Raw genomic sequence first — 22,542 nt, 5'->3', positions numbered from 1 at the left:
TGAGCCTGTCATGGAAAGTGAATGAACACAGCACTTCAGGTTAGTGTGGATAGACATGAATGGGTGTATGTGCAGCAGCCAGTCTCTGTTAAAGCACAAGTAAGCCATGACTGTGTTTCAGAGATTTCCTATAAAGCCGCAAGTTCTAAAAATCCACGCTGATTCAGAAAATTCATTCAGGGTAAGTAATAGCTAAGACGTAATTGTGGACAGATTTGAAGCAGGGAGGTATGAACCCCAGTTTGGATATGTGGAGTTCAGGCTGCTTTAGAGATTGAAGTACACATTTCTAGTTGGCAGTTGAATTTGGAGGTATGGAAATCAGGGGACAGGACTGTGCTGGGAAATGTACATTTGGGATTATATTGATGCAAAACTGTGTTCTTCTATATTGCCGAAGATTTAGTGGCACATATATTATGAAATGATACTGCTTTTTAGTAACTGTAAAACAGACATTATAGTAGTCATGAGCTATTTGTTTCCACATCAGTATCTCAGCTATTAACCCCTGAAAGATTATTTGAAACATAATTGTAAAAAGAAACATGCCTCATAGAACACAGTTACTGATAAATAAAGCATTTTTGGTGTGCGTCCATATCGTCATCCCTCCTGTCTGCTTATTTCAACGTTTTCTGTGTCCTGATTTATTTATTAAAGTGAGAAAATGGGTTTTGCGAGTGGATTGTTACTATGGATATTTTGAGTTCAGAAGTAACCATCCTATAATTGTATCTATACTTACTTTATGACTAAAAGAGGACCTTTTGGGGTGTGTTTTATTGATTTCTCTATAAAATTTGCCAATCCCAGATTGCCTTTATAATCTGCTTAAGAAACAGAATGAAATCACAGGGAGAAATAGTGTTTGTATTAAATAATTACTAAGCTCCAAATTAACTGAAGGAATTTAACTCTTCTTGAGCTGGAATGGACTACAGTAGAATAAATGTGGCTTCTGGGTAGCATGACCTCAAAGCCTTTTTTTGTGTGACACTTGCATGGATGAAAGATTTTCTGAGGCCTGATATGGAAAAGAGGTGCTTTTAGTGTTTATTTTCAGTTGCTACATTGTTTGATTTTGAAGTGTCCACTTCATTTATTCCTTGTGGTGAAAACTCAGGGTCCTTTTCATCTGGAAGCTCAGATCCCCCAGTTTTGCGTAAAATGTATAACATTGATGTTTTTTCTCCCTCTGCTTTCTTTTTCTTTATATTGGTAGTTGGACATCTGTCATTTCAGTTTCTGAACCTCTTGGACTAGTCCTCTACTATTACACAGTTCTGCACCGGGTTTTTTTTATCTCTGTCTTTTGCTACTTAGAGGGAGAGTTCCTCAGTTTGTCTTCCAACCTTCTATCAAGTGTTTCATCTTTTCTCTCATATTTTTAGTTGCAGGAGTTTCTATTTGTATTCAGAATTTTTAAATAGAGCATTCTTTACTTGTTTCAGCATTGTAGTGTTTTTTCTTAACTCTCTGAAGCCAGGGTCAGTTGTTCAAGTCTCCTGTCCCCAAGATGTAGGCCTGGGTTCCCTTGCTCTGCATGTGGAGCAGGGGAGATGGCCGGCCAGCCCAGCCGTCAGTGTGGAAGTTACCCTGTCAACTGTTCTTCTAATGCGGTTTCAGCGAGTGTTCTACTTCCTTTTGGAATCAGTTTCTGGTCTGTTGCTGGGAATTAGGGGGTGCTTGATAGCTAGCCATTTGTGGATAGGGGATATGGGGATTGAGCTACTATTTCAATGAGAGTTCATCTAGTCCTGCAATCTCAGCCCCACCCTCACCCCGATTTTCACTGCTGCCCATGTCCTCAGTATTTTTGGAGCGGGGGTGGATTAGGGGGATTGCGAAGAAATAAGTTCCTTAACTAGAGTCTGCTAACTTTTAAGTTAACCATCTGCTTTCTAGATTCTTAATTTTTAAATGGTTTCCTTTCCCGTTTTCTTATTTCTTAGGAATTTGGACATCTTATTTATTTATAATAGACACAGGGTCTCACTGTGTTTCCCAGGCTGGCCTTAAACTCCTGGGCTCAAGCATTCCTCCTGCCTTGGCCCCGCAAAGTGCTGGGATTACAGGCATGAGCCACCTTGCCTGGCCGAGTTTGTACATATTAAACTCTACAGTGTTAGAGAAAAATTTTTAGTGGGAGTGGAAGTACACAATTCCATTAATTTCTCCATCTTTGAAAGTTTTTGCTCTTTCAGTTGTTTTTAAAAGTGTAAGCAAAAATGTTTAGTTTGAAGCCAACAGGGTAGATGTAGCTTTCTCCTGTTTTTATATTTTTAGTTATCATTTAAGTTGTTGAGTTAATAAGAGTATGCATTGGCCAAGGTGTTTTACACCTTAAAAATGTATTCCTGCAATAAAGCAAAATGGCAAATACTGCAACTTTGTTTCTATCATGAAAATAATTATTCCTTTTAAATTCTCTGGCTTTTCTCCATGTATAAAGGTTTCTGTGGCAAGTCACAATTTTAGTTTTTATTCTTAAGCTTTTCTCAAATATATTTTATTATAAATGTTCCTCCATTTTCATTGTATTAGTGTTTATATGCATTAGTGTTTGACACACACACACATAGAGCTTTTAATGTCTTTGTCTGTAATAACATCTGTATCACTTCTAGATTGGTTTGAGTGGCTTGATTGTTGGGGGGGACGGTCTCATTATGTATTGCATTTTTCTTGCTCCTTTGCATGCCTGTTAATTTCTAATTGTATGCCAGACTTTTACCTTGTTGGATGGATATTTTTATATTCCTATAAATATCTTTGAGCTTTGTCCTGGGACACATTTAAGTTAGTTGGAAATAATTTGAGGCATTTGGTCTTACTTTTAAAATGTATTTAGTTGTACTGGAACAATGCTCAGATTAGGTTTAGTTATTTCCTACCACTGAGGCAAGACCTTTCTGTGTACCTTACCCACGGGGTATCATTCAGGTCTTTCAGTCTTGTTCTTTTCTAGAGCCAGGCACTTTGACCTGGAATCCTTTTGGGTGGTTCCTTCCCTGGCCTCTGGAATTTCCTCTTGAGTATGCAATGATCAGTGTTCAGCTGAATATTTGAGTGGCAGCTCTTCCAGGACCCTGTGAACTCTGGCTGCTTCGGTTTTCCTGGACTCTTGTTTAGTCTCCTCATGGAGTTCTCTGGAGACTCTCAAGCCAGTGTGAGTGGGGGCAGTCATAGACTTACCTCAGTTTTTTCCAACTCTTTGCATCATTTGTCCTTAGTTGTCTGATGTCCAGTGGCTTGAAACTTGTTTATGTGTTTTGCCAGTTTTTTGGTTGTTTCAGCAGGAAGATGAATCTGGTTCCTGTTACTGTACCTTGCCTGGAAGCAGAAGTCCCTCATACATATGCGTTTAGGCAAATAGGTGCACTTTTAGGCCCACCAAATAATGCCAGACTAGTAGCTTTTGTAGGTCTCTCTCCAAAAAAGATAATAAATAAATAAATAGAAATACGAATTTTGGTGAGAAAATACTGTTAGCATTCTTGAACATAACAATTGAAATCTGGATAACAAAACTAATTTTTCTTGCCACAGTAGAGATATTAATACACATTTTATTTCTTGCCATACAGATAACCCTGAGGTTTCCAATTTCTTGATTCATTGACTCCTTGGTTTCCCCGTTAGTTTGCATGGTGTACCCTAGTCAAAAAGAAATATTTCAGAATTCTGTTTATTAAATATTTACTCTACGAACAATTAGTATTTATATTAAAAATAGTGAATTGAAACAGACTGTACATTTTATTTGTAAATAACCACATTTTTACTAATAGCATTTGTATTTTCTTGGGTGCTGTTTAAATTCTCAAACTTTGGAATCAGATTTTTATACTGCCACCCTCTTTTCTTATTCCACATGGATTTTTGTATGGACTTGATTTTTATTACAGCAACCGCTAAAAACCTAGCTTTGTAAAGATATGACATCATCAAAAAGAATGTAGTGTGACCTTATGTTGAAACAGTCAGCTATTCTGAGCTGGTGGTTCACGTAGTGTTGGACGGATGGCACCCCTGTAAAATACTGTGCTGACTCAGAGTTCACTCTTTGGAAATACACAGACGGCCCAGCATAGGATTGTGTCTGATTTTTTTTTTTTTTTTTCTGTATTCCCTTAAAATATGTGGATACATTTTCATCCTAAAGTTGTATTAATTAAAAATAAAGCAGAAGCATTTACTGTTAAAATCTGTGTGAATTGTTGCAGAAAGCAGTTTTATTATGCCTGCTTTATTTTCTTTTATTGGAATCTAGCAATTAGGTAAATGGTAACTTCTAAAATAAAGGTCCAACAACAGCAGATATTTATTGTTTGTCTGGTACCTTGCTCTGTGCCAGGTGCATTTATATATGCCATGTATATACTATTTATATTCTCATTTTATTTAAAAACACTTTCTCTAAAAACAGCGATTCTGAAATTCTGACCAACTCTATTTAACAACCTCCCTGTAGCTTGACCAGGTTTTCAACATGGGGATATTTCTTACTAGAAGACATTAAGGAAATGAAATACAGATATTCTCTATGAAACTAGTGTTTATGACTTGATATAATTAAAGAGTAGCCTTACAGTTAATTTTAAAGTATGGTCTGATGGGAATGTAGATAAAACTATTTTCATAATTACTGTATGAAGTACTTAAAACAAGTGGCAGTCATCTTACACAATAACATCTATATGCAAAATACCTTTTCTAATGCTGAAGACAACCAATATCATTAAAAGCAGTTGTAATGAAGTGGAAAGATCACTGAATTAGAGAATGAAAACTTTGATTCCGCTCCTAAATTGACAGCCTGTTAGCTGTGTGACATTGAGAAGTAACCTCCCTAACCTTGATGACCTTCTGTTTACTCATAAGTAAAATGTAGAAATAATGATATCTTTCTCAAAGTGTTTTTCATGGTAATGTAAGGACAGTATCAGATCTATGTTTCTTAGTGCATAGGAGCACGCTAGGGGCTGATCTTGTAGCATTTGGTTCTGTGCCTGGTAGAAAGTACGTGCTCAGCAAATACTTGTTGAATTAATTATCATTTGACCCAGTAGTATCACATTCAACCAAGCTTTGCGGACCCAGGAAAATAATTCCAAGACTTGTAATGCCATCATAGCAAAATAATGCAAACACAGCTTAAATAATTGACAACAGGTTACTATTATGAAAGATGTACTCTCTTTAAAGAGAAAAATTTTAATTGTGTACTCTGTAAATTTTTTAGGAGGAGCAAAATAGAGGCAAGCCCAATTGGGAGCATCTAAACGAAGATTTACATGTACTAATCACTGTGGAAGATGCTCAGAACAGAGCAGAAATCAAATTGAAGAGAGCAGTTGAAGAAGTGAAGAAATTATTGGTACCTGCAGTAAGTAATTTCCAGACCTTAGATTTGGGCCTTGTCCTTTTTTGTCAGTTTATTTTAAGTTATTGTGATGTTTATGAGGAATAGGTTATTGGTTGTTAGAAATTTTATTTAAGCATAAAATTAAAAACACCTAACTGATATTTCTAAGATAATAAAAACGTAAAGTTCATATTTAGGGGTCCTTAGATAGACATTAAAAGGGATTTTGGAGGGTGACATCTCATAAGAAATTATCCAGATGCTTTTGTGTTCTCAGTTCTCCTTCCCTCCCGGTTTCTCTTTCCCCATCTCTTCCCTCTGCCCCCCTTCCTTGGATTGGCTCCTTATTGTTACTTAACCCTTTAATATTTTTAGAAATAATAATTGCGCTACTACTAGAGTTTTTGTTGTTTTTTTTTAACGAGAAATGAAAAATAAATTACTAGTTTTCTGGGCCATTAATTTTTTTTTTTTCTTATATTAGTAAAACTATATGGAAATGTGGACCCTAATTTGCTATTGAGAAAACTAGGACTGGGCGCGGTGACTCATGCCTGTAATCCCAACACTTTGGGAGGCTGAGACGGGTGAATCACCTGAGGTCAGGAGTTTAAGACCAGCCTGGCCAGCATGGTGAAACCGCATCTCTACTAAAAATACAAAAAATTAGTTGGGAATATGCAGTCTCCTGTAATCCCAGCTACTTGGGAGGCTGAGGCACGAGAATCGAGCCTGGGAGGCAGAAATTGCAGTGAGCTGAGATCGCGCCACTGCACTCCAGCCTGGGTGACAGAGTGAGACCGTGTCACAAAAACGAAAAGAAAAACTAGGAATACTGTTAGTATTGTGTCCAACAAAAAGTATTGGCATTTTGTTAAGGTACCTGCTGCTTTTTGTTTCCCAGATAGCCTATTCTTTATTACCCTAATAGTTTATTCAACAAGTAAACTCACAGATCATAAACATTTCCCATTAACTTGATGAAATTAATTCCTTGGAGTAAAAGTTTTGTGTAAATTCTGTTGATAGATTTTATTTTTTAAAAATGAGCAGGTTAAATATAAACTAAAATCCATATTTGTGTAATATTAAACCATGGAATCTTTCTCATTTTCCTTAATTGTGTGGTATTGAAAAACTGTACAGAAAAGGAGATTTTTGAAAGTATACTGGGCTATTAGTGTCATGATCAGAAAAAGTTATTTAACATTGACTATTATTGCTAAGTGTATCCAATAATATTTAGCTCATTTTATACTAAGCAAATGAGTTCACCTAATATAGCAAATAGATCAGTGTGTAGTATTGAAACTTTTACTGACCTATTAGATTTATTCTGATCATTCTGTAAGCCACTTCAGTTCTGAAAAGGTATTAAACTGGGAAAGAGCACTGAGTTAGAAGCTGTGTTTTTCAGAAAGTTAGTTCTGACCTCTCTGTATCTATTACCATATTTACAAAACCAGGGAGTTAGTGTAAATGACCTAAGGATCCTTTTGTTTTAAAAATTGTTTGTCTTTGAATATATATCTTGAGGTTGATTTGTTTTTGCTTTTTTTGCTAGAAATATTTATAGGATTAATCTTCATAGTTTGGTGTGTGTATTCAGTAGTAGTATTCAGTATTTAGTAGTATCAGTGTATTCAGTAGTATTATCAAATTATCTTAATTTGATTTAAGTTCTTTTTATGAGAATACCATGGTAGGCTAGTTGACAGAAAAGACCAATCTTAACCACCCACAACATATGTTCTTCCAAAGTACACTTTTCCCCTGATCATAGCATATACTACACAGATTTGAACTGTGCAGGTCCACTTTTTGAAGTGGATTTTTTTCAAAAAAATCTATTGGAAAATTTTTTGGAGATTTGCAACAATTTGAAAAAATGCACAGATGAACCACGTAGCCTGAAATGTTGAAAAAAATTGGAAAAATTAGATATAATGCAAAAAATGTATGTACATGCTAGCCTGTTTTCTTATTTACTACCATAAAATACAGCAAAAAAAAAAAAAATCATAAGTTAAAATGTATCAAACATTATACTTGAAAACACTTAATGTACATGGTGCTGTTCACGGTCAAGAGAAGTGTCAACAGATGTCAAGATTCAGTATTAAACCTTAACTGTAATACATAGTAATACATAGTGCACTACTGCAGTAATTTCATAGCTGCCTCCTGTTACTATTATGGTGAGCTCAAGTGTTGCGAGTATTCACTTTAAATGCTTTGTGACTCTCATCATCTCAAATGAGCTTTTCGTGTCTTTGGCAAATTGCGTTACTGTGGTAAAAAGTGATCTCTCACAGTTCTTAAGTATTTTTCATCGTGTTTAGTATGAACTGTAAACCTTGAGTAGTACCAGGAAACCCATGGGAATTCCACTAGTGACAATGGAAGTGCTTCCAAGAAACAGAGATAAGTCATGACATTACGAGAAATTGATGAAGCCACCTCTGCAGCCATGCTACCAGTTACAAAAACCTTGCACCTTTTGCGAATTATCTGTTTATCACCTGTTGAAGTTGCAGCTTTTATGTGGGTGCAGGATTACTATGAGAAAGGCATACCTATAAACTCTAATATGATTTGAGTTAAAGCAAAGTCATTATATGACAACTTAAAGCAAGAGGAAAGTGAAAGATCTAAAGCTGGAGAATTTATTGCCAGCAAAGGATGGTTTGATAGTTTAAGAAAAAGGTTTGGCTTTAAAAAGTGTCAAGATAACAGGAAAAACAGCTGCTAAGCAAGAGACAACAGATGAGTTCCCAGATGCCATTAAGAAAATCATTGAGGAGAAAGTCCATCTGTGTGAAGAGTCTTTAATGCGGATGAAAGCACCCTATTCTGGGAGGGGAAAATGCCATAAAGGACATTTATTAGTAAGGAAAAGAAGCAAGCACCAGCATTTAAGGCACAGATAGGCTAACTCTACTGTTTTATGCAAATATAAATCAGGTTTATGATCAGGACTGCCCATATCTATAAACCTACTAATCCCTGAGTCTTGAAAAGATAAACACCAGCTTCCAGTCTTTCCGTTGTACAGCAAGATGGCCTGGACAATGAGAACCCTTTTTCTAGTTTAGTTTGATCGATGCTTTGTCCCCGAAGTCAGCGTACTATTGTCAGTAAGGGGCTGCCTTTTAAAGTTCTTTTGAATTTTGGACAATTCCGCTGGCCACCCAGAGCCTCATGAATTCAACAGTGAAGGCATCGAAGTGGTGTACTTGCCCCTAAACACATCTCTAATTCAGCTTCCAGGTCAGGGGGTCATAGGGACCTTTGAGCCTCATTAGTACATCGTACTCTATGGAAAGGATTGCTAGGGAAGAGAACCCATATAGAACATCATGAATGTCTGGAAGGATTGCATCATTGAAGACACCATTATTATTACAGAAAAAGCCGTGAAAGACGTCGAAGTCGAAACAGTGAATTCCTTGGGAGGGAGCAAAATTGTGTCCAGTGTTGGCGCATGATTTCACTGGATTTGGTGCAGAGCCAGTCAAGGAAGTCCTGAAAGAGATTGTGGATGTGGCAGAAAAGGTGGTGGGTGAAGGGTTTTAAGATGTGGATCTTGGAGAAATCTTAAGAGCTAATAGATGCCACACCAGAGGAATTAACAGAAGAGGATTTGATGAAGATAAGTGCTTCTTAACCAGTGCGAGACAGTGAGGAAGATATAGAGGAAACAGTACCAGAAAACAGGTGGACATTAGACTGTCTGGCAGAAGGGTTCCAATTATACAAGACTGCTTTGGATGCTTTTACGACATGGGTGATATGGGCATTGAAACTAAAGTAAATGGTGGAAAAAGGATTGGTATTGTATAGAAATGCTTTTAGAGATATGAAAAAAAATAAAAGGCAGAAATTATGATATATTTCTGTAAACTTACATCAAGTGTGTCTGCCTCTCCCGCCTCCCCTTCCACCTCCCGACCTGTTCTGCCTCTACCACTGATGAGACAACAACAATACTAACAACTCCTCCTCCTCTTCAGTGCGAAGACTACAAAGATAAAGACATTATGGTGATCCATTTTATGAATAGTAAATGTATTTTCTCTTCCTTATGATTTTCTTAACATTTTCTTTTTAAATTTAATTTATTTATTTTTTTTTTATTTTGTAGAGAGAGGGTCTCCCTATGTTGCCCAGGCTGGTCTCAAACTCCTGAGCTCAAGTGATCCTCCTGCCTCTGGCTCCCAAAGTGCTTGGATTAGATTACAGGTGTGAGCAACCACACCCCACTTTAATAACATCTTCTTTTCTGTAACTTACTTTATTGTAAGAATACAGTATATAACACATACAAAACATACAAAATATATGTTGATCAGCTGTCAGGCTTCCAGACAACAGTGGACTATTAGTAGTTACATTTGGGGAGAGCTGAAAGTTACACAAGGATTTTTGATGCGATCTGTGTCCCTAACAATCCAACCCTCCCTTGTTGTTTGAGGATCAACTGGGTATTGTTAGTATCTTTAAAATTTTCTGTTTACCCAGTCACCTATAATCTCTTGTCTTGCTTACCATTTTTATTTCTGGTGTTTAGCATAGTGCCCAGCACATAGCAATAACCTAGTAAACTGAAAAATAAATGATTGAATCTTGTCATAAGGTAAAATCAGTTCCTTCATCTTCACTATAGAAATGCATAAAATAACTGAATTTTCCTGAAGCATCAAGCGATTTGGTTTTTTACTTAAATAAATATAGGAGACAGAATACATTGTATTTTTGAGAACTCACTTCCTGGTTTTTGAATCCCAGCTTTGTGACTTTTAACCGTCTTCATTGTCTCATCTATGAGATTGGAACATGGCCAGGCATGGTTGCTCATGCCTGTAATCCCAACACTTTGGGAGGCTGTGGTGGGAGGATCATTTGAGGTTAGGAATTCGAGACCAGCCTGGGCAACGTAGCAAGACCCCTTTATACAAAAAAATTTACAAAGTAGCTGGGCTTGGCGGCACATGCCTGTGGTCCCAACTACTTGGGAGGCTAATGTGGAAGGATCGCTGAGGCCAGGAAGTTGAGCTATGATAGCACCACTGTACTCCAGCCTGGGTGACAGAATAAGACCCTGCCTCTTAGTGGGGAAAAAAGAAGATTGGAGCATTATAAACCCCTGTAGTTCTTGTGAAGATTAAATGAGATGATACATGGAGAATACTTAGCATAATACCTAGCACATACTTGCTCTATAAAAGTTTGTTGTTTCTGTGTGATGTTGTCTAATACTGCTTTGCAATTGTATTCTTTACAAATGCTGATGATAAAATGAATGCATTAATTCAAGTTGGAGAGAAAATGTACAGAAATAGCAGTTCCTTGCCAACTCAATGTTACTGTTTTTACAGAAGTTGCTTTGACTTCCATAAAAATGCAACATAAGGCTCATTAGTTTATCATTGCCTAAATATTTTCAAAGGCAGATATTTTATCTTGAAATTTACCTTTAATAGTGATGCTCATAATTTTGTATTGTTGACAGTTTGAATAGCAGATGCTCAGTTACCTTGTGGATTAACAGAAATTACAGGTCTTTTGTTTTGGAATTCTCAGTTACGCTTTTCTTGTTCCTTCAGTATTCTGTTGGGCAGGTTAGACTTTCTAACTTGTTACCATGGTCCCGAAAAAACACCAAGTTCAGTCAGGTTACTTCCTGTCTCAGATTTGCTTACCTTCCCTCATCCCCATTGCCTTTACCTACTTCAAACCGTGTCTGTATCAGAACCCCACAACTGGTATTCCTTCTTCTGTGGCCTCTCAAACCCATCGTTATTTTGTAGTCTGTCATTACCTTTCCCTGCTTAAAGATGTTTTAGTGATTCCTCCTTACTCTGAGAAAAAAATACAAAACTCCTTAGCACGGCCTACAGGTTTCTTTGTGATTTGCCATAGCTTACCTTTCAGGTTTCTTTTTTTTTTTACTTTTTGCTATACCTGAAGCACACACTCATATGTACACATCTTCTGCACCCTACCACAGCTTGAGTCGTTCTGTATTTATTGGGATTTCTTAAACCTTCAGTCTTCTCACCTCCAGGCCTTTGTAGTTCATTCAGCAAATGTGAATTGAATGCCTGCTGTAGGTTAGACACTGGGACAGCTGTGAAGGATACACCAATGATAAATAAAAGCTGACCAGCAAAGTGCCTGCCATCCTGAAGTTTACCTTCTGATTGGGGTTGGATTACTGACAATGAGGAAAACAAATACAAGCAATATTCTGTTGTAACAAAGTGCTGTGAGGAAAAATAAAGCAGAATAAGGGAATAGAGAACTGAGATTAGGGAACTACTATTTTACATGGGCTAGTTAGAGAAGGTGACATTTAAGAAAAAACCTAACTGAAAAGTGTGGTGGCCCTGAGGCATGTTCAGAGAGTATCGGGGTCCAGTAAGGAGCTTAATGAGCAGTCTGAAGAGCAGTGGGAGTTGAAGTCAGTGGGAATGGGAGGCACTGGCAGATCCAAGGCCTGTAGGCCTGGTAAGGAGATTGGGTTTTAGTCTGAGATGAGAAGCTGTTTATCAGAAGAAGTTGAGGAAAGGAGGGACGAAGTGTAATTTGCATTTCAAAGGATCATTCCAGCTGCTGGCCTTAGAACAGACTTTGAGGGCAGTGGAGAAAGCAGAGATTCCAGTAAGGAAGTCTTTGCAGTTGAGTTAGAGATGAAAGTGACTTGGAGTAGTGTTGAAGGTGCTGAGTAGTCAGATCATGGATTTTTTTTGAAGGTAAAACGGATAGGAATTTTGACAGACTTGGTGTGATATGATATGTGATAACTTCAAGCAATTGGAGTTGTCATTTATTTACACTTTTACAGAAGCAGGTTTGGGAAGAAAGTCAAAAAATTAGATTTGGAAGTGTAAAAGTTGATAGCAAATGTTGAATGGGCTTTTGGTTGTAACAGGAATTAGGTGAGAAAGTGGAACCTAGAATATATAGAATTAAGAATTGTCACTAGATCAAAAGCTTACTGAGCTATGAGACTAGATGTGTCATCAATAAATTGGATATAAGTGTAGAAGAAAAATTGAAGACTAAGCCTGGGGTGCTTCACCATGTAACAGGAAGAGGAGGAGGATCCAGCAAGGGAGAGCAAAGCCGGGAGCCCCTGGATTTGGAGGAGAGCTGGAAGTCACGCTTAGACCTTATAGGTGGGAACAGGAAATCATCAGCCATTGGATTTGGCAAGTAGTGGTCATTGGTGACCTTGCCAGTCAATTTGCTTTTTTTTTTGGAACAGTGGGGTTAAAAGTGTCACAAGCATGGGTTCAAGAAAGAATGGCACAAAAGGAAAAAGAACCGAAATTTCCGCCTCCCCCCCAAGGATTTTAATGTGTTTATAAATAATCCTTCCAGTACTTTGGCCTCTCAGTTCTTTTATATTGCTTCACCTCCAGTGATCATTATCTTCCACTCCACCTCAGTCACTCAACCTCATGGTAGTTCCTTAGACCTGTTTATTACCACTAAGGCACCTTCCTAAGTAGGCAGCGGCAGAATGTCCAGTAGTGAACGTTTCCCTTCTCTTCAGTGGAAGAGATGCTACATCAGTTTGTCAGAGTTAATTAACTTGTGCATATGTACTTGAAGGATAAGTCTCTTGAAGTAGAATTACTAGGTTAAAGGGTAAGTGCATTTTAAATTTTATTATTTTGTTCATGTTAAAATTTCTAAGTTGCCTTCCAGAAAGTTTGTACCAATTTACTGTCCTGCCAGTATTGCACGAAAATGCCTATTTCTCAACACACTCTCAAACCCTGGGTATTATCAAACTTTGATCTTTGCTTTTTTTAATAGATTTTTTTTTTTTTAAAGCCCTTTAATTTAAAAAATGTGAGTAAAATCTCTTGGTTCTCACAACTATTTGTTATTTAGGTCAGTTTTTATATTAAGGAGCTTTGTGGTACTTATGTAACATGAGATACTTTTGTAACATAAGAACTTTATTTTTATCTTTAATGTTCACATCTTGAACTTTTTTTTTTTTTAATGGGAAATATTCCATTTACATTATCATACAAAGAATGAGTAAGTTCTTTTTTGGAAAGATAGAGTAAGTTCTTTTTTTAGAAAGACAAAGAGTTTTGTGTATTTTAATGGTTTTTTGCCCATTTTGTTAGGTGTTATATAGCAAAAAACATCTAGTCCAGGCTTGAGGGTCCTAGCGGGGTGGAGAGTAGAGAGGTATAGACTTTTTGCTTAATATAAACTTTCATACGGAAATGTAATAAATATTTTGTATTTTTCCATCTGCTGAAAAGGCTAATAAATCTGATTAAAGATTGTACTTCCTTCTCTTTGTGATGCAGTTCTAATTTTTAAAACAACTTTGAAGATTTTAGTGTTTCATCAATTTGCATAACTTTACATGTAAGTAAATGTTTAATAAATCAGTTCAAATCTTTTCAATTCATATTTGGGTTTCAAAACAGTATGGTAGACTTTTCTTTGCTTTTTTACCAACAAGTGTGCAAAAACCCAGAGAAGCTTGAACATTATAAGGGCAATTATACTTGTTTCTTTTCAGAGAACAGTTCAGTATTGTAATTATACTGCAAAAGTAATAAGGGTTTTGAGATAATCACACACCATTTATTAGTAGAGTCAAATAATATTTTACCTGGAGAACATGTTTACTCTGAAAATGACACCAGTGTAGTTTCAGGTGTTTCTTTGATTTTGATAGTTTACTTTAATCCCTTTTGTTTCCTGGTGACAAAACATTCAATAACTGGGCAAGAGTTGTTTCTCTAGTTATATGTAGGTTTTTATCTGGTCTAAATTGGTTGACTTCAAATAATCTACTTTTTTTTTCCTTCTTGATTCAGTCTGGTTCTAGAGTTTTATCAGTTTTATCAACCTTTTTGTAAGTATCAGCTTTTGGTTTTGTTGATTTTTCTCATTTTTTTCCCTGTTTTATTGATATCCGCTTTTACATCTTTGTTCTACTAAGGTTTAATTTTACTTGGGGGCATCTTAAAGGTAGAAGATCAGTGATTTGAGACCTGTCTTTTTTGTACTTGTGAGACTGTTCTTTTAAGGATATACATTCCTCTCTGAGTAATGCTTTAGCTATATCCAACAAATATTATGCTGTATTTTCATTATCATTCAGTGTAAAAGTTTTTTCCAGTTTTCTTTGTAATTTCTTCTTTGATCTGTTTTATTTCCAAATGTTTCCAAATATTTGAGACTTTTCTATTTATCATATTGTTGTAGATTTCTAATTTGTTATGCTCAGTATGTATGTGGTAAGATGGTAGTCTTTTTTTAATCTAATAATAACTTTTTGATAGCCCAGCATATGGTCTATTTTGATGAATGTTTCACGTACACTTAAAAGAATGTGTATTCTGCAGTATTCGGGTATATATTCTGTATCGTTTATAGATGAAGATAGTTGAAAACACTCAGATCTTCTCCCGTGTCTACCCTTTTTTTTTCCTTTTCTCTAGTTTTGTCAGTTTCTGAAAGGTGTGCAAAAATATCCATTCATTCATTGTAAAGATATACACACCAGTGTATTCTTCTTGATGGCACTGAAAGGGCAAAATAATCTGGTGTACACGTACTGCATGCATATCTATGTATGTAATCCGTCTATGATAGCTTATACAACCTGTATGAACATGGTTTGGCATCATTAAAAAGTTTTACTCTTTCATTTCATATGGTATTAACTTTTTCGTTGCTTTAATTTTGAGGTCTTTATTTTTTTCTCCCCAAATACCAGTTATTTCATGCAGCGTGTTTTCTGTAAAGATAGTACTAAACAATATGGCCTACTTGCCTTAGACTTTGTAAAGGTAATAATTATTGTTTTAATTATGTGGACATGCAAGGCACATACATGTTCCTTCTTCCTCTTTTTGCATTTTATGTGTTTAACCATGTATGGACTGGTTACTTGCATCTGCATGTCATTTGCAAGTTCAATTTGTGATCCCAAGAGGCACCATACCAAAAGAGGGTACTTCTGTTCCCTCCCTACAAAATGTACCCTGTTTGCTAGTCGTCATCTTGTCAATATAGGCTTTTATTTACAAGGAATAGTAGCCCCCCAAAAATTACATAATTATTTATATAACATTACTAAAAAATAATATGTATAAAACTGTCTCTCCACACATGAGCACACATTATGGGAATGCTTCTCAGGTATCAGATACCATCTTTCTTCCTTCCATTAATCCTCATTCATCTAGTTGGAAAGTAATACATGATATTTCTTAGTCAAGACTTTATATGGATACATATTCTATTATCTTTTGTGATCTTCTCAGAAGAGACCTAAAAACACAAGAAGGGACTGGGCACGGTGGCTCACGCCTGTAATCCAGCACTTTGGGAGGCCGAGGCAGGTGGATCACAAGGTCAGGAGATCAAGACCATCCTGGCTAACATCAAGACCATCTCTACTAAAAATACAAAAAATTAGCCAGGCGTGTGGCAGGCACCTGTAGTCCCAGCTACTCAGGAGGCTGAAGCAGGAGAATGGCGTGAACCCGGGAGGCAGAGCTTGCAGTGAGCTGAGATCCTGCCACTGCACTCCAGCCTGGGTAACCGAGTGAGAGTCCGTCTCAAAAAAAAAAAAAAAGAATGGCGAAATTGGAGGAATATTATGCTGGATTATGCTGATATTAAAATTGAGAAAATAGAGATGAGGGATCCTGGGTCTTATTTTCACTATAACTTTCCCACAGTTTTAATAGGAAGTGGGGAGGTAAAAGATTTCCACTGGGGAGATAGGATACTAATAATCTGAAAGGGCTAGACTGAGGAGCAGTTTACCTGTATTACAGAAATTAAGTGATTTCAGGCAACTGAAGTTCATTGATGTTGTCTCGTAATTTAAAATAGACTTTTGCACACAATATGCCTGCAGACCTAGACATTTCATAAAGTGTTGAAATAACAGGTCTTCTTCTTTATGGTGAGTAAAATTGTGTGCTTGTTTTCTCTGTATGTTTACTTTTTAGGTATTTGAGAGCTTGAATACAGATCAGTTTTTAACATATAGCTGATCTCTTTATATTCATGGAGGTCAGTACTATAAAAGTAAATGATCTAATAGATGAAGACAGATTTCCACCTGTGGGTTTTGAAATTTAAAGTTGTCAGGAATATTATGACATTTGAAAGTATTCATCAAAAGTAATTTTAATTCATTTTCAAATAACACTACATACTATAGAAATTTAGGATAATAGAAAGGCATCTGTCACAAAATGCACTTTTTAAAAGTTTGCATTTCATGTTCCCCAAAGGTTCTTTTCTGTCTGCCATATGCATTTGAGTCATAATTAGCTGAGTATTAATTATAATCTGCAAATGTTAAGAGTTAATGAATGAGAAGGTAACAGACATCATGACTATAGGGATATAGTAATTTTATCTTTGATTTAGTTCTTTAACCAAATTTGATGGTACTGTATTTATTTAGTTCTTGATCAAATATTGATAATTGAAATTTGTGGTATTGTTGGCCTCCTTTTCATTTTATTGGGAGAGAAGGAGAGGTATTAAAAGATATATTAAAAGACATCTAGAGGTAATGTACTGGCTGCTTGATAGAGCTGTAATGGGAAAGAACATCTCTCATGTAAAGAAAGGTGTTGTTACTGGTTTCTACCTTGCACAGCTGTTTTAATCTGAATGAGAAATCTGTCTGGGGACCCAGAGTGTGGTAATTAGCAGTCTCTTCAGAGTGTCAGAGCAGAATTACCATTGTAATGGTTTAGCTGCAGGATAAAAGGATTGAATTTGGGACTGCCTGTCTGCCAACCTAAATTAGTTGCCATGGGAATTTTCAAATGTGAGAGGCGTTTACTTAAAGCATTTTGGCGGGTTTGAATAAACTCATAAATTATAGGTTTGAAAGAAGCCAGTCGTTGCTTTCTCTCATATAGGCAAAACTGTATAGAAGGCTGATAGCTTCTTAAATTCTTAATGAGAATGAGTTGATCCATGTTCCCATGCAGGCGATCAGCTTGTTCAGGCTTGTTTTTTCACTAAATGTGGTACAATAAGCACATTTGAGGAAAGACATTTTGTTCCAAGTCTCTAGAGGAAAAAAGTGACAACTCTAGATGTAAATTTCCGATCTTAATTTAAATATATTTTCAGATAATGCTATTATACTGATTCTTTGTTTTGCTTTAACAAACATTAGCCAGATACCGACTTTAATTTTACTCACTGCACGTAATACATATGTATTTTTTCCTTTGTCATAGTTTTTCTCGCAAAGTAAGAACATTTAAAGCCCTTTTGGAAAATAAATAAGATACTTAGGTTTATAAACTGGATTATTCAGGTTGCATGTAAATACAACCTGCATATACATGGGTTCCGCACCCATGGATTCATCCAATGAGGAAATTCCACAGAGTTACAAAGAGAGCAAAACTTAAATTTTCATCCTTCAAGCACTACATTGAATCCACATGAATGAAGTGATATGTGGGCATTGCATTAGGTATTACAAGTAATCTCGAGATGATTTAAAGTAGACTGGAGCATGTGCGTAGGTTATATACAAATACTATGCCATTTTATATCATGGACTTGAGCATTCATGGATTTTTGGTATCTGTAGATTTTGTTGTTCTGGAACCAATTCCTCGCAGATAATGAGGGACAACTGTACTTTCAGAGAGAGCTTCAGCTCTCCCATCTCTCAAAAGAATTAAATTTTGGTGTAGTGACTTTTTAGTGAGAAAATGTTCCTGCAGACGTTTAAGGTGATGAACATCACTTACACTTTGTGTGACCTCACTCATCCTCAAGATACCAGTAACAGTAGTTCTTACATTGGTGGTTTGTGTCTGCCCTTCAGAAAAACACCCGAAGTACAGTTTATGCCAGAAATTTCGAGACTGTAAAATACTTTTAACAAAATAAACAAGGTCTTTTTGGAGGTCTTAACATTGTCAAGCCACTAAGGTACAGTTTCATAAAGCAAATAATAATTTGGTTGTTGCTAACCCTAGTGGCCTGAAATTGTGGATGTATCTTTCAAAAATGTTTCACCAGGGAAATGTGGGTATTTTGGGGGAGAGAACAGTTGTTCAGTTCAGGTGAGAAAGAGTAAAGTATTTTTTAAAGTACAGTTTTTTTTTTTGTTTATATATTAATCTTTACTGGTCAGTGTGTAATCACACGTCAGTGTAATCTGATTAAAATCCTATAGCTCTAAGATAACTGTTGAACCATTAATAAAACTTGACTCATTGACAGATAATATCCTAAAATCTCATTTAAGTGTAGAATACAAAGACCTCTGTAGTCCTTACGAGAGATCTCTGTAATTTCTGCAGAGCTCCTTGGAATCACAGCCATCACCTTTGTGTGCTGCGTATAAGGTAGTCTCATGGGTGTATGCTGCTTTGGGAAAAATGACGGTGGAGAAAAGCACTGCGGAAATTTAAATGTGCTGATTTTCTTTCTTGTGAAGAGGGACAATTCTGAGTAAAATCCACTTCTATATCAGGGTCATAATTTTTATATTCTATCTCCATGTTTTAGGTGTGTGGCTTATTCTGCCTTAGGACAATAGGCACATTGTCCTAACTAGAATTTTCACAAATAATTAAAAGTACCATCTATTTGGGTGCCAGTCCATACAGACAGATTAAGAAGTTTGCCAAGGTACAGGTTTTAAGACTTCCCTCAACATCATACCATAATTATCTAAATCATTGAGCAGCTATATAAAGCTTTGCTTACTGTCTGCCCAGCTGTAATGTTGCCTGGCAGTGACTCTGGCTTCTTAAACACAACAGAGAGCTTTTACTTATACTTGGAGGTTTAGTTTGATCGGGCTTCTTGGTGATAAAAAATATGTCTTGTTTCTGGTAACTGTGAACAAGCTTTCCCAAAAGGAGACTCTGTATGAATAACACCCTCCTCTTGATTCTTGTAAGGATTCATTGAGGAACCACTTCTTTCAACACAAGGTTTTGTTCAGGTTGACAAAAGATTTAGACATCTTGTAATTCTAAATTTTAGGTGTTGCAAATATTAAAAAAAAAAAAGGGACCCTGGGCATAGAATAATAGGGCTTAGGAAATATTTATTAAATTAAATATTTATCCCCAGGAAATACTTTTGCATTTTTAAAGGAAGTCCTTTTACTTTATCTTTGTATTCCATGCACCCTCAGAATTTGCATGTTTAGTTTATTACATTTTATAATTGCTTGTACCTGTTAATTTTAATATTAATGTAAACAATTTTATGATTAAATATATAATTATATATTTTATATAATTATATAAAATACTAATATTTATATCCCATACACTTCTCATTGGTTGGGATAATGCAGTGTTTGGGTTTTTTTTTTTTTAATTTCTTCGTTAAATGTATGATACTCTACACAGATAATGTAAAATTAATTTCAATACATATTTTTAAATAATGGTCATTTATTAGAAAAATAGGCAAGTGATTTCTCAGTATATTTTCTTTAGTTCAATTATTTTTATACATCCCTTTAATTTGTTTGCATGCCCTTCTGATGGTGGGTAAGTAGCATCATGTTCCTTATACATAGGCAAAGTATTTGTAATCATTCACTTTATATTAGTGTACATTGAACTTGAATTAGTAAAAACGTTAAGAAAATCACATCCCTTATTATATTTAATGTGCCTGTATTTTAACTCATATTTAATTTTTCTTTACCACATTTCAAATGTTTTAGTGTTTTGATATTTATAAGTAAAATTAGGATAGTAACCATTGTGACATTTTAATAGTATATTAAATGATTCAAAAATCCCATGTCCCTTACTATATTTAATTTGCTTATATTTTAACTCATATTTAATTTTTCTTTACATTTCAAATGTTTTAGTGTTTTGATATTTATAAGTAAAATTAAGATAGTTACCATTGTGACATTTTAATAGTATATTAAATGATTCAAATAAGCATGTTAGTCTTAAGATTATTTCAGGTAAGCTTTTGGTAGCCCATTATAGCTTGATTTTTGTTTGTATTTTTAATAACCGTATTTTGAAAAATTTGAAAGTGACTATTAAATTATCCTGCTTATTCATCACAAGGCTCCTTTATGGGAATTAACTCTGAAACCATATTGCCAAATTATATAAATAAGTAGATGTGTTTTAATTCTCTTAACCTTTGTGGAGAAAAACTTAATCTTTAAGGTATAAATAAAATATAAAGGTATTTATCAAAGTATTTTTAGTTATGCCTTTAAACTGACATAGCCTCAGCTTATTTTTAGTAACCTTCTTTGTAGAATATATTTCTGAGAAAGTTTGCTAGTTTAGGAATTAGCTTACTTTGTGACAGTAATTTATTTTATGAATACTTCTGTCAATTTAAATAAAAATACTTTGATTTTTTTTTTTTTTTTTTTTTTTTTTTTTTTTTTGAGGCGGAGTCTCGCTCTGTCGCCCAGGCTGGAGTGCAGTGGCCGGATCTCAGCTCACTGCAAGCTCCGCCTCCCGGGTTTACGCCATTCTCCTGCCTCAGCCTCCCGAGTAGCTGGGACTACAGGCGCCGCCATCTCGCCCGGCTAGTTTTTGTATTTTTAGTAGAGACGGGGTTTCACCGTGTTAGCCAGGATGGTCTCGATCTCCTGACCTTGTGATCCGCCCGTCTCGGCCTCCCAAAGTGCTGGGATTACAGGCTTGAGCCACCGCGCCCGGCCTGATTTTTTAATTTAGCATTTGTGGTATTATAACATACCTGGCATTTGTGGTATTATAACATACCTGGGAATGTTTCTGTTAAAGCATTGAATGACTGACAAAAAAAATTCATGTCACAAACTTCTAATGAAAAACTGCCATTTACAAGGCTAGAAAACAAGACTTCATCATATACAGAGACTTAGATTTCGTAATGTTAAATGAGAATAGAACAAAATTACTGTTTTCTTTTTTTTTTTTTTTTTTTTTTTTTGAGGTGGAGTCTCGCTCTGTCGCCCGGGCTGGAGTGCAGTGGCCGGATCTCAGCTCACTGCAAGCTCCGCCTCCCGGATTTACGCCATTCTCCTGCCTCAGCCTCCCGAGTAGCTGGGACTACAGGCGCCCGCCACCTCGCCCAGCTAGTTTTTGTATTTTTTTAGTAGAGACGAGGTTTCACCGTGTCAGCCAGGATGGTCTCGATCTCCTGACCTCGTGATCCGCCCGTCTCGGCCTCCCAAAGTGCTGGGATTACAGGCTTGAGCCACCGCGCCCGGCCAAAATTACTGTTTTCTTAATTGCTTTTTTGATCACTTAATGTCTGCTCTTCAGAAGTGTCATGCTCTCACTAGAATTAAACTATCTCATTTCCAATTTGTTCTTCCTGGACAGTCTCTTCTGGAACCATGCCTCCAGTTACCACTGCAGTAGTGATTATTTTTCAGTGTGCTCCTAATCTGGAATTCCAAATCAACCAGGCATTCAACACCTCCATCTGGATGCCACATAGGCATCTCATACATAACATTTTGAAAACTAAAATCACATTCTTCCTTGCCCTCCCCGTATCGCAGTTCTTCCCTTCTTTTCTCTGTAGAATGATGCTTGTTGCCTAGGATTCACCCACCTTCCTTCCACCTTTTTCTCTCCTGCCCTGACTCCTTCCCATCTATATCATCACCAAGTTCTGTCTGATTCTACCTCCAAATAGCACATATCTTTTCTTTTGTCACAGATGGAATAGGTCTGTTACTGGTGGTGCTCCCTCCTATCCATTTTCTCCTTGAGGCCAGAACTATCTTTTTAATATATAGAAATGTCATCACACTCCTTGTTTTAGGTTTTCAGTGGCTTTCTATCACCCCATGGTAAAAATGCATGGCATTCATAGCTTATCTTCATCTAACGTGTGCCTACCTTTCCAACTTTGTTTTGTGTCGTTGCTCCTTTACACTTACACCCACACATATTAAATAACTCGCAGTTTTCAGAACACTCTTTGTTTACGTCATGTATTTTGGCAATCTCCAGAAAGACCTCCATGATTTGTATTCTGTACTAGTATTATAGTAGAATGCGTTGTCTGTGATAATATAGAATTATTAGAACTGAATTTTTGTTTGTTTGTTTGTTTGTTTATCCCCTTGCCACTGATTGGGCATTTCAGTGACATGCATGAAGTCTGTTTCATCTTAGTAT

The 22,542-nt window shown here is 36.2% G+C and overlaps 1 protein-coding gene across 8 annotated transcripts in view; it reads left to right on the top strand.

Moving 5' to 3' along the window:
* QKI (QKI, KH domain containing RNA binding) overlaps window positions 1-22,542 on the top strand; it is a 166,301-nt gene that overhangs the window by 116,571 nt on the left and 27,188 nt on the right. For all 8 annotated transcript variants that reach the window (XR_004442712.1, XM_033234266.1, XM_033234267.1 and 5 more), the window contains exon 4: window positions 5,249-5,392. Coding sequence is in view for 7 of the 8 variants with exons in the window: in XM_033234266.1 (XP_033090157.1) it covers window positions 5,249-5,392 (144 nt within the window). In the remaining variant the exon portion in view is untranslated. The remainder of the gene's footprint in view (window positions 1-5,248; window positions 5,393-22,542) is intronic.

The sequence above is a fragment of the Trachypithecus francoisi genome, unplaced genomic scaffold (assembly GCF_009764315.1).
Source record: "Trachypithecus francoisi isolate TF-2019V2 unplaced genomic scaffold, Tfra_2.0 Lachesis_group15, whole genome shotgun sequence".
In the NCBI taxonomy this organism is placed as follows: Eukaryota; Metazoa; Chordata; class Mammalia; order Primates; family Cercopithecidae; genus Trachypithecus; species Trachypithecus francoisi.
The sequence above is the reverse complement of the archived record's forward strand: the minus strand, read 5'-3'. Positions and strand labels throughout refer to the sequence as shown.